Below are 15,766 nucleotides of genomic sequence, written 5' to 3'. Positions count from 1 at the left end.
CATGAGCTACCAATGTTAAGAATAGTACAAACAATGGGTAATAATGGGCAAAGACGTAGACATGCGCAAAAAGACGGGACAGGTGAAGTTTAAAGCTGTTATTTACACCTATTTACATATGTACAAAGGACAGCTCAATGCAGAGGAGTCCGTCCCAGCTCAACTTCATCATGATCATGTGGCTTCCTTTTGTTGTGACTTTCCGACCTGTTCAAGGCACTATCTCTATGTTCTTCCTGGGTACGAGTATCTCCAACAGCTTCCAGAAGAGGTACATGTAGTTCACGCGAGGACTGTACAGTAATGTGTTAGTGGTGACAGCTGTGTCTAACTTCTATTACGTGGGTTCTCTTCTGGGTGACTTGGCCACCTGTGAAGGTACCAGCTCTATGTTCCTCCTGGGTACGAGTATCTCCAGAAGCTGCCAGAAGAGGTAGTTCCCGAGGACCAACAGCAGAACGAACAGCAGCCATCCACTGCCACTGTGGCTGTATCTGTAGATCCGGTCTGCAAGGCTGGAGCTGGGGAGGTAAAGGAATGAAAGGTTTATTCACTTCATTGTACCAAAGACATAGCAGCCAATTGCAACGGCTGAATTGTGTACTTTTGGTTACAGATAAAAGATCACAAATAAGCTTAACACTATACTCAAAGTCTTTCATCATATTCATATACTGTAAATACATTAAGTTCGTGGGGATTTACTTCCACGATAGCGGGAAAATTGAGATTTCGCTGTTTTTTTAAGTCGCTGTAGCGCCATGGTCTGTAGTCTCATACTATAATGGAAAAATATCCGCGGTGGTTTTAAGTTCACGTTGAAGCGGCCACCATGAAACTGGGAATATAAAACCACCGAAAACATTTCTGCATTGACAATGAGTACTAAATCTAAAACACAGTTAAGAAAGATTTGGAACAGGAAATTAGAAAAGCCTAGAATCGAGGAATAGTCTTCTGACCTGGGGAGTGCCGTGGTGGCATCCAGAGTACACAAATAAGCTTAACATAAAGTCAGGTAAGTACTAACTCTAAAACACCACTAAAAGCTATGTCGATGAAGACATCCGTCGTGCTACCTTCTGCCATATGTACATAGTACTTATTCTAAAACACAATTAAAAAAGATTTCGAACAGCTATAGTTACTAACGAACAGCCTTCTGACCTGGGGAGTTCCGCCGTGGCGTCGTAAACGGTCTCCGTCCGACGCGCCACATCCTGCCAGGTGTACATGGTACTGATGCGCTCGTGTCGCTCTCGGGGCGAGATGGTCCATCCGCGCCTCTTGTCGTCCACGGCGGTTTCCAAGGCGACCAGCAGCGAGGCGACGCTGGGCTCCGCCAGGTAGATGAGCTCGTCTGGAAGCACCTCAGGGACTCCACCGATCCGCGTGCTCACCACCTGTGGACGGGAATTCCAATAAACCAAACTGCCACACGAGGCGTCACAAAAATCTGCCACAAGGGGTACTACAGAAATCTGAAAAGTTGAACTGTAATTTCAAACACAACCCAAATTTTTGACTGATCAGCTCTGGACAGTCTTCATCAAGGAATGAACAATCCACTGCTTCTTTGACGTCATGTTATGCAGATAGAACACATGATCCACTGCTCACCCAGTCACATAGATATAGAACTTTATTGCACGACATTTGTACATGGTACAATGTATGGCAACAACTATTACACAAAGTACAAAATAGGTGTATAGAATAAGACTTAACATCCTTATTAACATAGCAAAAAGGGCTAAAACAAGATATAATGTTACAATCGAGTTGGGCTAATCATGGCTTTCATTATTCTTTCTAATAACAAAGTCACATATTCTATCTACATGGCAGCAGTGGATTGCCCTTCCAGAATGTCAAGAATTTCAGCAAATCTGAAGTCCGCAGGATTCCGCCTCCACAATGGTAATACAGAAGAGCGGTTGTACCAGCTATACAGACACAGCTACAGAAGGGCGGTTATACGGGCAATATAGATACAGGAGCTACCCAAAGGGTGGTTATACTGGCTATACAGATACAGATACAGATACAGATTACTGAAGCTAGCAAAAGGGTGGTTATCCGGCTGAATAAATAAATTATACAGACCTGAAGTCCGCAGGACTCTGCCTCCAATATAATGATACAGAAGAGCGGTAGACATAGCTACAGAAGGACAGTTATACAGGCTATATACATATAGATACAGATACAGGAGCTAGCCAAAGGGTGGTTATCCGGCTATACAGATAAATAAATTATGACCTGAAGTCCACATGACTCTGCCTCTACAATAGCGATGCAGAAAGCTTCCGTCAGGGAGGTGTTGAGGAAAATGTCTCCCTGTACCAGAATGTCTCGCACATCCTCGTGACTCACAGATCCCAGGAGCTGGACCCTGTTATACCCACAACAAATACCGACAGGTTAGTGTACACTAAAGATGCAGTCTTACATGCACTATTGTCAGAGACGTGTTGAGGAAAATGTCTCCCTGTACCAGAACATCTCTCACATCCTCATGGCTCACAGATCCCAGCAGTTCAACCCTGTAATACACACAACAAGTACTGACATATAGTACCCACATGTACAGTCTTATTACACACATGTATACAGTCATGCACTATAGTTAGAGAGGTGTTGAGGAAAATGTCTCCCTGTACCAGGACATCTCGCACATCTTCGTGACTCACAGAGCCAAGCAGCTGAACTCTAGAACACACAACAAGTACCGACAGGTCAGTGTACACTAAAGATGCAGTCCTACATGAACTATTGTCAGGGAGGTGTTCAGGAAAATGTCCCCCTGTACCAGGACATTCCGCACATCCTCGTGGCTCACAAATCCCAGGAGCTGTACTCTAGAACACACAAGTAGCAACATGTTAGTCTACACTAAAGATGTAGTCCTACATGAACTATTGTCAGAGAGGTGTTGAGGAAAATGTCCCCCTGTATCAGGACGTCTCGCACATCTTCGTGACTCACAGAGCCCAGGAGCTGTACTCTAGAACACACAACAAGTACCGACAGGTTAGTGTACACCTGAAAATAAGAAGAAAGTCTCACCCGTGTTCTCACCTGGGGAAGATTTAAATAATTCTCACCTGTCGTGCAGCTGGTACAGTTCTCGCACCTCCTCCAGAAGAATTACAGGTGGTTATACCAAACAGACAGACAGGTAAAGATACAGACAATAGTTCCTTACAAGTCTCACCTGGGGAAGATGTAAGAGTTAAGTAATTCTCACCTGTCGTGCGGCCGGTACAGTTCTCGCACCTCCTCCAGCAGAATTACAGGTGGTTATACCAAACAGACAGACAGGTAAAGATACAGACAATAGTTCCTTACAAGTCTCACCTGTAGAAGATAAGATGTAAGTTTCACCTGTAGTCTCACCTGTGGAAGATAAGAAGTAATTCTCACCTGTCGTGCAGCTGGTACTGTTCTCGTACCTCCTCCAGCAGAATCCGCTTCGGCCCGTCTCCACCAATCAGGAAGTGGACATCCGGGTGCCTCCCACACAGCTCTGGGGGGAGACAGGTGGGATCATTATACAATCATACACCTTCGTTGTTATATTATTACAAAGGAGATAGTTGACATCATTATATATTCTTGTTTTTATCTATTCATGTCAAAACAGGTGGGTAGCCCCTACAACTCTTGAGAGTTGATTTCCAAGGGGGCCTTGGAAAACAAAACAAAAAAGTGTTACATTCAGTCAGAGACACCAGTGGACAACATACAAGAAAACCAAAGCATCATAAACAAAATCTGTGTCCATTACACCAAGGAGATTTCATCAGATAAAACCTCCTTGATTTCAGAGTACTAAGCGTTCCAAGGTCAAACCAAAAATGTCAAAGATGGAGTGGAGGTCAGAGGTTAAAGTGTTACATGCTGTATTATTGCAGTCAGTAGGTTAATGCAGCTGTTGTTATGTGCTCGAGGCACCTCCTCAAACACAGGACCATAATTTTTTGTCCCTTCCAGAAGATGGTGCAGGATAGACGGTCCAGAAGACCCAGGATATCCTTCCATGGATTAGAATCAGGGGCTCAACTGTTAAGTTGTTACCTGTTGAGCTACAGGGCCCAGCCAAGGCTTACAGCCTATGCACTAGGTTAATACATGGGTAGATTGGAAGAGTAGTGTAGCTGGGCATGTGCAGTGAGCGAAGAAAGCTGACTAACGCTAAGAAGACTTGCTGGACATCACGTTACCTGGAATGATGCCTGCCAGCAGGTCGATGCCCTTCCTGTAGACCAGGCGACTCATGACCACCACTGTGACCCTGTCTGACCTCTGCTGGGAGGGGTCAGGGGTGAACACTGTGGAGTCCACCGCATTGGGGACGACGTACACCTTGTGAGGGCTCAGAGCTGCCCGTAATACTGTGTTCTCTTTGCCTACAGGTAGGATAGACACCAGGAGATACGTTGTACCATGCATGGATAATAACATCAGTGTTCTCACCAGGCCTTTTCAGCATACGGGACCCCTACATTGTGATTTGGATCCTCTATGCTGTGATTTGGCCCCCTAAACTGTGATTTGGGCCCCTATATGTTTTACGGATGCTATGTGACAAGTCCAGAATTGTGGTAGTTCTACATTCTACAGCATATACCCTTCAGCAAGACATATCCTATATACCCTAAGACAGGTACCGGTACCACAAACAATTATACTAATTAAAATCATTAAGGAAAGGTTTATGAGGACTCACTTGTGAGACACAGATGACATGCTGCAAGAGAAAACTTGAGGATCCTATTGGTGATGATGGCAGTTTGTATGTTCTATGGAGTATATAATATTATCCTAACTTCAGACAGACACTATAGTATGAAGGAAGAAGATCAACTCACTTGTGTGTGAAACACAGATGACATGTTGAACATCTGCGAGAGAAAACTTGAGGATTTTGTTGGTGATGATCGAGCTGGCATCCGCAAATCCGAAGAGCGAGTGATCGGTAAAGACCGTGCTGATTCCCATCGTCGAGGCGTGGAACATCGCCTCAAGATTTCAAGAGATGGCATTTATTGGAAAATCACAGTGTCTTGCACTGAATTATATCCAATCTACACAAGTTAAGATAATCATATCTAACAATAATTGGACATAGGATGTTACAAATTATCTACTAGTAACTACAAAAAAGTTACACAGTTACATTATATAAAAACTAAGCTTGGACACCATTATTACATAGTATAAAGTAAAAAACAGGACCTTCACCTGAGAGCAGGGTGGCAACATAATAATGATTAAATAGTAATACATAGTACATAGTAGCTGTCTCGAGCACACCTCTCACTACTCATGGGTGCGACTGATGAGCAATGAAATGTCCCTCAAAATTTAAAGTCATGGCCAAGAAACAAACTTGAGAGATGCATATTGTACTGTGTGACTAATTTTAGACCATACCTCGTGAGCGAGCGCGGAGAACGCAGAGTGCCCGTGCACGATGGTGATGCGTTCCCTCAGGAGGATGTAGCGAACAATGGGGAGTGTAGCGAACAGCGTGGGGAGGATACACTGGTTGTAGGCCACCAGCAGGGGGAGGTAGTACACTTTCAGGTTGTTGGTGAGGTAGCGAACTCCCGTCCTGCGTCCGTACGCATGGGTGATGACAACTACCTGGTTAGGAAAACAAACAGAAAACTTATGATCATTTCAAGATAAGCCTCAAGTCCTTCCTGCACAGAAGGTGCACATAGGGCAGTGCCCATCTCCATTTCAATAGCCCTTGGGCCACACCACTACAATCACTCCAGCAGGGAGCTTCACGGTCTACTCGTGCCAGTCGACCTTCCCTGACCGCCTTACTTTAGTAGGGACACCTAAATCGAGTAATGAGAGTTGGTAGATGCGGGATAGCTATAGGGTTTGACTAAGGTTAAGGTTGTTGTAAGGTAGTTGTAATGTTGCTGTTATTGTTAAGGTAGTTGTGAGGTTGTTGTAACTTGCCTTGTGTCCCCGCTGTAACAAACACTGAGACAGCTGGTAGATGTGGGTTAGTATAAGCCTTCTCACATTAGTTAGAGCGCATGTGCGGCGACAGGGATTCTAGGTAATATGTCAAAGGGTAAGGCCCACAAAAAGCAACCAGTCGTCGTCTTGACCATTGTTTCGATTTGCATAACAACGTCCAGAGGGTTTTGTTTACTTTTTGTGTGCCTTACCCTTTGACATATTACCCTGAATTCCTGTCGCCGCACATGCGTCCTAACTAATGTGAGAAGGCTTATCAATGGCATTTGTAAAGGTATTTGTAACGGTAGTTGTAAGGTAGTTGTAAGGTAGTTGTAATGTCGTTGTAAGGTTGTTGTAACTTGCCTTGTGTCCCCACTACATAACAAACATGCGACAGCTGGTAGATGTGAGTTAGGATAATGTTATGGTTTTTTTTTTTCCAACCTTTATTTAGCCTAATGATACATCATTCGGCCTGAGCCGTTTTTCAAGATTTCAAGGGTACTTGTTGTAAGGTAGTTGTAACTTGCCAAGGTGTGTCCCCGTTGTAACAGACATTGTGACAGCTAGTAGATGTGGGTTAGGGTTAGACTAAGGGTAAGGTTGTTGTAAGGTTGTTAAGGTAGTTGTAAGGTTGTTGTAAGGTAGTTGTAACTTGCCTTGTGTCCCCGTTGTAACAGACACTGTGACAGCTGGTAGATGTGGGTTAGGGCAGACTAAGGGTAAGGTTGTTGTAAGGTTGTTAAGGTAGTTGTAAGGTTGTTGTAAGGTAGTTGTAACTTGCCTTGTGTCCCCGTTGTAACAGACACTGTGACAGCTGGTAGATGTGGGTTAGGGTTAGACTAAGGGTAAGGTTGTTGTAAGGTTGTTAAGGTAGTTGTAAGGTTGTTGTAAGGTAGTTGTAACTTGCCTTGTGTCCCCGTTGTAACAGACACTGTGACAGCTGGTAGATATGGGTTAGGGTTAGAAGGGTAAGGTTGTTGTAAAGTAGTTGTAAGGTTGTTGTAAGGTAGATGTAAGGTTGTTGTAACTTGCCTTGTGTCCCCACTACATAACAAACACTGTGACAGCTGGTAGATGTGAGTTAGGATAACGTTAAGGTTGTTGTAATTTATAAGGTTGTTGTAATTTATAAGGTTGTTGTAAGGCTGTTTCACTGTAGTTGTAAGGTTGTTGTAAGGTAGTTGTGAGGCTGTTGTAAGGTAGTTGTAAGGTTGTTGTAAGGTTGTTGTAACTTGCCTTGTGTCCCCGCTGTAACAGACACTGTGAGAGCTGGTAGATGTGGCTCTCCACCCCTCCAGTGTTAGGGAAGAAGAAGTCGGACACCATGCAGACGTGGTGCACCATCCTTACAGAGTTTCACCCCGCCTGTAGCTGTATGTACCTGTGACGCTCTCTTCCTCTCTGTCTCTGGTAACGTAGTGGTACACTCTACCCGGAACCGAAACGAAAGACGAATTTTACCACACGCTGTGCACCTGACTTAGCTTCTATTCATGTTGGAACATCCTGTCCATGGTTCTCTCTTTCTTCAAGACTTTCCACTTAGTTCCAACAAGTTTCTAACTTTGATCTATCCGCGCTTTCCGTAGACGTCTATTCAGCAGCTGACCGGCGCCTCTACACCTTACTCTTTCGCTCTACTCTGAACCGCATCAAAACGCACAAGTGAGATAATACACCATCAAATTTCACAGTTTTCAGACCGTACAAATAAATCTACGCCATGATACAATGTAGTTATAACAAAAATCTTCATATTGATTGGCATTGATAAGAGATTGATATTCATGACGTTAATCTAGGTTCTTTTTTGTTTAATTGCGGTGTACGTGACCTTTCACCTTCCAACATGGCGGCAAATTGCAATTTCGATCACATGTGAATTGTTTTGGCGTTGAATTTTGCAGTCTATGTAGCGCAAGTGGTATTTAGAATGGTTTAAAACATTCCAGTTTGCCAAGAACCATCGAGCACAGTCGCACAGTTAGTGCATATTCGCGCCAACTCGGCAGAAATCTGTTATTCACGCCAGTGCTTTCCCCCTCTGCCCCCCTCCCATTTACTCCAACATGTCAAACGTTGAGGGTAGGTTTATTTTCCTGTTGCAATCTAAGATCATTTTCTGCGGTCTTAAATGATAATCGTGTTACACCAGCGGTTTCAGATTTCAAATTACACTTAACATGTTGTATAATATGATATAATTTACTAATTTAAAAGCTACCAGGTAACCTGCATATCATGTTCGAGAAAGAAGAAAACTTTGAAGGCCTGTAGAAGCCTGGTCCTCACACTTACACTATCCTTATGATGTACTTCATATTCTCCCAATAACAGTTTCAGCTTGAATTCTAGTAGTACTGTCCTCAGCAGTCTGCCTAAATATCGGTGGACGAAATAAATTGGTTTGACTTTGAGGTCACATTCTTTTTCTCTGTCTGTGTATCATCAGAGCTGACGTCGGAACTGGTCGAGGTGGAGTCTGAGATGGAGGCTGTGCGACTGCAGATGCTGCAGCTGAAGGGGAGGCGGGCGCACCTGTTGTCACGGAAACAGCAGCTAGAGCAGCAGATCGAGCGGCTGCAGGACAGCAAGGCTGCGGTGCTGAGGGAGAAGGACTGGAGCAGGACTGGTCAGATTCCTTTTTCCTCCGTTTTTCTGCACATCCCTGACTTCCCTGAAGTCTTGCCTACTGAACGGCTGGTAGCGACTCTGAGTGTCCCGATTTGGGGCTAAAACATTACCGAATATGACCAACAAGGCAACAACGCTTCAGAAGATTACTGGGAGCAGTACAGGACTACCAGACATCTCTGAACGCTTTCCAATATGTATTTGTCTGCAATCTAATTCACCTTGCAGTTTCTAGAGGCCAGTTTTCTTGCTGTTTCAGTAGCAGGGTATATTTTTACAGGGAGGGGTTGCTAGCCTTTCTTCTCTAACGTGCTTGAAGCACATCTTCAGACTTGTGATCCCATTATACTTTTATATATATATGTCCCATCAAAAAGGCAAGTGCAGCCCCAACCCAGATGCCCTTTCCAGGATTGAACTGGCGTCTCCCAGTTATCAACTGTGAGGCTCTTCCATACTCTTTACATACTTATGACTTTTTTTAAATCATGTGCTTACAAAAGTTACATCTTTCTTACTTACAGATTTTGATTGGGTTTAATTGCAGATTTTGAATGGTCCTCCAAACTGCAGAGCCTCCTGGGCTCTGTGTTCAAGCTGTCCAAGTTCCGTCCCCTGCAACTCCAGGCCATGAACGCGAGTCTCTCCGGACACGATACGGTCCTCATCATGCCCACAGGAGCGGGGAAGAGCCTGTGCTTCCAGCTCACAGCGCTGGTGTCGGAAGGTTTGTTTGTTTATTTGTTTGTTTGTTCTATCTGAGGGATGAACGCGAGTCTCTCCGGACACGATACGGTCCTCATCATGCCGACAGGTGCGGGGAAGAGTCTGTGTTTCCAGCTCACAGCACTGGTGTCGGAAGGTTTGTTTGTTTATTTGTTCTATCTTAGTTAGGGATGAACACAAGGCTGTCAGGACATGACACAGTCCTCATCATGCCGACAGGTGCGGGGAAGAGTCTGTGTTTCCAGCTCACAGCACTGGTGTCGGAAGGTTTGTTTGTTTGTTTGTTTTGGAAGAGCCTCCGTTTCCAGCTCAAATCACTGGTGTCGGAAGGTTTGTCTCTTTGAATTATTAAATGAATGAATGAATCAATCAACCAAAGAATCAATGATGTTTAAAGGGTTGTATGGATGAATCAATTATGAATGAATTGTACAGTAGCTGTTGTGCAGTTACAAGCTAATTAGAAATCATCGTGATAAGACAGCAGTAAAATTACAAATAAAAATGTGATAAAAAATAATATATCTTTTGATGTCAACATAGTCTAATCTACACTACCATGTACAGGTTCAACTCTCATAAGACAGCTATATTGAATGTACGTAATTGATAGCTTTATTGTTTTCTGGAGTGACCTTGGTTATCTCTCCTCTGGTGAACTTTGGTGACCGATTTTTCCCCTTCAACAGGGCTTCTTATTGGTAACAGATGGTCACCAAAACATCGGTGGAAATTAAGCAATGGTTGCGTAAAACAGGCTCTTTATTCTCAGATAAATGTCACTCAAAGCTGGAGACATCCTGATTGAGAGTTTTGTTGTTTTCAGGGGTGACCTTGGTTATCTCTCCTCTGGTGTCGCTGATGGAGGATCAGCTGATCACCCTGCAGAACCTTGGGATACCTGCGGCCATCCTGACAGCGAGCACACCCCGGGCTGAGGTCACACAGACTCTCAACAGTCTTACAGACAAGTTAGTACCCTACAGCCGTATGTTAGTACCCTACAGCCGTATGTTAGTACCCTACAGCTGTATGTTAGTACCCTACAGCTGTATGTTAGTACCCTACAGCTGTATGTTAGTACCCTACAGCTGTATGTTAGTACCCTACAGCTGTATGTTAGTACCCTACAGCCGTATGTTAGTACCCTACAGCTGTATGTTAGTACCCTACAGCTGTATGTTAGTACCCTACAGCTGTATGTTAGTACCCTACAGCTGTATGTTAGTACCCTACAGCCGTATGTTAGTACCTACAGCCTTACATGTGTATGTTAGTACCCTACAGCCTTATATTATAACAGAACCTCAGAATACCTGCGGCCATGCTGACAGCGAACACGCCCCGGGCTGAGGTTACACAGACTCTCAACAGTCTGGTAGACAAGTCAGTACCCTACAGTTTCTGTATCTGCATAGCTGTTATAGCAGCCCTTTGGTGTGACACACCAGCTTCTGTATTCTGTATCTATTCACTCACTCACTCCCGCGAGCTCGCTCGGAATCTCCACATTACTAGTTTCCTCCACCCCTCTTTGTCATCCATCACTGCGGGAAGTTGCAAGCAGGTCCAAACTGCTGTCCGCCCTTCGGTATAACACACCAGCTTTACAGGCACACGACATGGCAGCAACTGGTTATATTACACTAAACGACCTGTTACACCTAGTTACCTTTGCACATCTATCTGTATATGTTTGTGATAACTAGTAATAACCCGTCCATGTCTCGATTTCCAGGAAGTCTGACTTAAAGATGCTGTATGTGACCCCTGAGAAGGTGGCAAAGAGTAAACGCTTCATGGCCAAGGTCGAGAAGATGCACTCGGTGGGGAGGTTCGCTCGGCTGGTCATCGACGAGATCCACTGCTGTAGCCAATGGGGACATGACTTCAGGCCAGGTGTTTGTTTGTTTGTTTGTGTTGGTGTAACACACCAGGTTCGCTCGGCTGGTCATCGACGAGATCCACTGCTGTAGCCAATGGGGACATGACTTCAGACCAGGTGTTTGTTTGTTTGTTTGTTTGTTTGTGTTGGGGTAGCACACCAGGTTCGCTCGGCTGGTCGTCGACGAAATCCACTGCTGCAGCCAATGGGGACATGACTTCAGGCCAGGTGTTTGTTTGTTTGTTTGTGTTGGGGTAACACACCAGGTTCGCTCGACTGGTCATCGATGAGATCCACTGCTGCAGCCAATGGGGCACGACTTCAGGCCAGGTGGTTGTTTGTTTGTTTGTTTGTTTGTTTGTTTGTGTTGGGGTAACACACCAGGTTCGCTCGGCTGGTCATCGATGAGATCCACTGCTGCAGCCAGTGGGGACATGACTTCAGACCAGGTGTTTGTTTGTTTGTTTGTTTGTTTGTTTGTGTTGGGGGAACACACCAGGTTCGTTCGGCTGGTCACCGATGAAATCCACTGCTGCAGCCAATGGGGACATGACTTCAGGCCAGGTGATGTTTGTTTGTTTGTTTGTTTGTTTGTTTGTTTGTGGTGATGTAACACACCAGGTTCGCTCGGATGGTCATCGATGAGATCCACTGCTGTAGCCAATGGGGGCATGACTTCAGGCCAGGTGATGTTTGTTTGTTTGTTTGTTTGTTTGTTTGTGTTGGGTAACACACCAGGTTCGCTCGGCTGGTCATCGACAAGATCCACTGCTGCAGCCAGTGGGGACATGACTTTAGGCCAGGTGTTGTTTGTTTGTTTGTTTGTTTGTGTTGGGGGAACACACCAGGTTCGCTCAAAACAGTACCACAAGCTGCATATCGGCACAGATTTATTTGATCCACTCATACAAGGAAGGACACCCACTATTTCTGAGAAGTTTGGTGGTTTCTTTTCCATGCTCAATGTGTGGCTGACACTCTTTAGAAGCGTGACCGCTGTTATAGAAACAACAAACTTGTTAAATAGATGATGTATTAGGAGTTTTTCTGTGCTATTCAAATGTGAAAAATCTTAGGTTTATTCCTACTTTAGACTACAAAACCCTGGGAGTCCTGAAGCGACAGTACCCCAGTGTACCCATCCTGGGTCTGACTGCCACGGCGACCTCCTACGTCATCTAACCCACAAACCTTACCTGTTCCCACCAGACTACAAGACCCTGGGTGTCCTGAAGCGACAGTACCCCAGCGTGCCTATCCTGGGTCTGACTGCCACAGCGACCTCCTACGTCATCTAACCCACAAACCTTACCTGTTCCCACCAGACTACAAGACCCTGGGTGTCCTGAAGCGACAGTACCCCTCCGTGCCCATCCTGGGTCTGACTGCCACGGCTACTTCCTACGTCATCGAGGATGTGAAGGCCATCCTGAGCATGCCCAGCTGTCTGCTGTTCCGGGCTTCCTTCAACAGGCACAACCTGTACTATGAGGTGAGGTTTGTCATGGAAAATTAGGTAGACCCATAGCCTTTTTTGGGACTGTAAGGGCAGTTGGGTGTTATTCACTGTGTCTAGGGCAAGGTATTGGGAGGAGGAGCCCATCCCTATCAGTATACACCACTTTTTACCTCCCCAACCGAAGTCAGGTGCTCATTTTTACACCTGTGTGGAGTGAGGAAAGTCATGTTAAGTGCCTTTCCCAAGGGTACTACAATGTCAGGGGATTCAAACACAAGACCTCTGGGCTCTTGGCCAAACACACTAACTGTTATGCCAACACAACACCGAGCATCCATAGCAGGTTCTCTGGCCTTTTACTATATGGGGGAGTTGGCTCATACACTTGCTGGTCATTGCTTTTTGTACTGGGTAGCTGGCAGTAAACTGCTATGGAGGCTACACAAAGCCACTCATTTGAGTCATAGCCAAAGAGGTTTGTCTCACTAGTTTGTTACTCCTTTTCTCACAGTTTTTCCTTTGTCTCTACATGTAGGTTCTGAGGAAACCATCTTCTCATGAAAACGTGATGGAGAAACTTGTGCAGACCATCAACAGCCGCTTCCAGGGGCAGTCCGGTGAGAGAAAACACAAATTAGAGTACTGTCAAGGGAAATTGTAGATATTGCAGTCTATATTGCAATTATTTCAAATAAGATAATAGCAGCAGTTTACACAATTTATCTTACAGAACTTGCTAGGGGACCATAGGTGTAGCACCACACAAATATCTAGGTGCATTTACTGTCAGAGTTTGGTGCACAGCTCCGATTTCGGGTGCAGATTTTAGATGTAATCTTTTGTGCGCCCAGTATTTTGAGTCCAGACTAGTCATCTATAACGTTTACATCCATACCTGGCTTTGTTTATATGCAAAAATGTTGATGTTCGTCCATGCAGATAAATGTCATTTAATAGCTGGATAAAAAGCTTCTGATTCTCTCCCAGGAATCATCTATGTGTTCTCACGAAAGGAGGCGGAGACGGTTGCCGGGGACCTGCTGAAGAGAGGTGTGCGGGCGGGGTGTTACCATGCCGACCTGGATGCTGCCTACCGCAGCCGTGTCCACAGGAAATGGCTGGAAAACACCATACAGGTCAGTAATCCACAATCAGGAAGCAAAACTTGCATCTTTCTAGTACACATAGCCACTCTCTAAAATTGTGTACCAAGGTGTGGACTTGACCCTCAGCCTCTGTTTTCAAGGATATCTCCTAAATTTTTTTTTTTTCCAAAATATAAATCCAAGAACCAGTTGACGGAAAATTGGTTTTGCCAAACATTTGTTTTTGGCATGCATCAGTTGTAGGGTTCCCAGAAAATGTCATGGATATACAGGCCTTTAGATTCTCTTACATTGTATCGCCCATCAAGCTCCTGTTGCTAGCAATAATACACAAAATGGATCTGTTTGCTGTGTTCTGTCCCCCCCAGGTTGTCGTGGCAACCATAGCGTTTGGGATGGGGATCGACAAACCAGACGTGCGCTTCGTCATCCACCACTCCCTCAGCAAGTCCATGGAGAACTTCTACCAGGAGAGCGGGAGGGCAGGTGAGGAAGGTTCTATAGATATATAGTAGAGTAGATTCATCCCTCAAGCTACCGACACCTTGCACACTGCAGTTATCCCTCAGAAAGACATCTGGAGCTGTATAGTTCAAGTTTTGAACTTTTATTTAGTCTGTTGGCCAAACTAGTTTCGTCCATGGAGAACTTCTACCAGGAGAGCGGGAGGGCGGGTGAGGAAGGCAGAGGGAACAAATACTATTTGGGGATACACTAGAATTTGCAGTGTGATCTATTTCTGTTAAGTGGTGACTGAAAAGTGTGGTATCCAGGGATATGATCAAGTCAAGGATGGTGGTTTCAAACTGTAATTTGTAAATTTGTGGTGACTTCTTCACTGTTAACCTTAAAACCCCACAAGAATGCCTGCGGCAGGGCAGGTGATGAAGGTTCTACACTGAGGAGGACCAAAGACCAATGATACACAGTGGGAGTGGCACTCTTGGGTGGCAGTGGGGTGGTTGCCCTCACAAAATATCTGTTGGGGGGCATTGGCCCACAAAAAATTAAGCTGAAACACTGCACTCCAAATTAGTGTGGAGTAAAAATTACCGGCCCTGTCCCTGGTGCTGAACTGCCCTCACTTGGAGCATACCATAGATTCTGCCATTGCGTTTTTTTGTTGGTGTGTGAAAGGCATTTGCGACTACCCTGACTAAAAAGTTAGTATGGGGTAAAATTACGAACCCTGTCCCTGGTGCTGAACAAACAAACACACAAACAAACAAACAACTTTCTCTCCTCCCCTCCAGGCCGAGACGACCAGCCAGCCTACTGTATCCTGTACTTCAGTTTCCAGGACATCTTCACACAGCAAAACAAACAAACAAACAAACAAACAAACAAACAAACAAGCAAACAACTTTCTCCCCTCCCCTCCAGGCAGAGACGACCAGCCAGCCTACTGTATCCTGTACTATGGTTTCCTAATCATCTTCACACAGCAAAACAAACAAACAAACAAACAAACAACTTTCTCTCCTCTCCTCTCCAGGTAGAGACAACCAGCCAGCGTACTGTACCCTGTACTATGGTTTCCAGGACATCTTCACACAGCAAAACAAATAAACAAACAAACAAACAAACAACTTTCTCCTCTCCCCTCCAGGCCGAGACGACCAGCCAGCGTACTGTATCCTGTACTTCAGTTTCCAGGACATCTTCAGACAGCAAAACAAACAAACAAACAACTTTCTCCCCTCCCCTCCAGGCCGAGACGACCAGCCAGCGTACTGTATCCTGTACTTTGGTTTCCAGGACATCTTCACATAGCAAAATAAACAAACAAACAAACAAACAACTTTCTCCCCCCCCCCTCCAGGCAGAGACGACCAGCCAGCGTACTGTATCCTGTACTTCAGTTTCCAGGACATCTTCACACAGCAAAACAAACAAACAAACAAGCAAACAAACAAACAAACAAACAACTTTCTCCCAGGAGTTCTAGTCATGGCCCGACCAGCC

General features: G+C 45.0%; 2 protein-coding genes across 2 annotated transcripts in view; one reads left to right on the top strand and one right to left on the bottom strand.

The window, feature by feature from the left end:
* Window positions 1–337: 337 nt before the first annotated feature.
* Window positions 338–7,406, bottom strand: LOC118407333 (N-acetylglucosaminyl-phosphatidylinositol biosynthetic protein-like). The gene is made up of 8 exons (XM_035807798.1): window positions 7,228–7,406; window positions 5,440–5,652; window positions 4,875–5,025; window positions 4,227–4,412; window positions 3,427–3,529; window positions 2,263–2,395; window positions 1,168–1,403; window positions 338–521 (listed from the first exon to the last, which is right to left on the bottom strand). The coding sequence occupies exons 1-8, from the start codon at window positions 7,333–7,335 to the stop codon at window positions 338–340; spliced, it is 1,314 nt and encodes a 437-aa protein (XP_035663691.1). The 5' UTR covers window positions 7,336–7,406.
* Window positions 7,407–8,740: 1,334 nt separating this feature from the next.
* LOC118407332 (ATP-dependent DNA helicase Q1-like) overlaps window positions 8,741–15,766 on the top strand; it is a 12,653-nt gene continuing 5,627 nt past the window's right edge. The window contains exons 1-10 of the mRNA XM_035807797.1: window positions 8,741–8,783; window positions 9,173–9,352; window positions 10,178–10,322; window positions 11,090–11,250; window positions 12,562–12,728; window positions 13,231–13,312; window positions 13,683–13,831; window positions 14,170–14,287; window positions 15,055–15,223; window positions 15,451–15,568. Coding sequence (XP_035663690.1) covers window positions 8,741–8,783; window positions 9,173–9,352; window positions 10,178–10,322; window positions 11,090–11,250; window positions 12,562–12,728; window positions 13,231–13,312; window positions 13,683–13,831; window positions 14,170–14,287; window positions 15,055–15,223; window positions 15,451–15,568 — 1,332 coding nt within the window. The remainder of the gene's footprint in view (window positions 8,784–9,172; window positions 9,353–10,177; window positions 10,323–11,089; window positions 11,251–12,561; window positions 12,729–13,230; window positions 13,313–13,682; window positions 13,832–14,169; window positions 14,288–15,054; window positions 15,224–15,450; window positions 15,569–15,766) is intronic.

This window comes from Branchiostoma floridae, unplaced genomic scaffold (genome assembly GCF_000003815.2).
Source record: "Branchiostoma floridae strain S238N-H82 unplaced genomic scaffold, Bfl_VNyyK Sc7u5tJ_1305, whole genome shotgun sequence".
Taxonomy (NCBI): Eukaryota; Metazoa; Chordata; class Leptocardii; order Amphioxiformes; family Branchiostomatidae; genus Branchiostoma; species Branchiostoma floridae.
The sequence above is the reverse complement of the archived record's forward strand: the minus strand, read 5'-3'. Positions and strand labels throughout refer to the sequence as shown.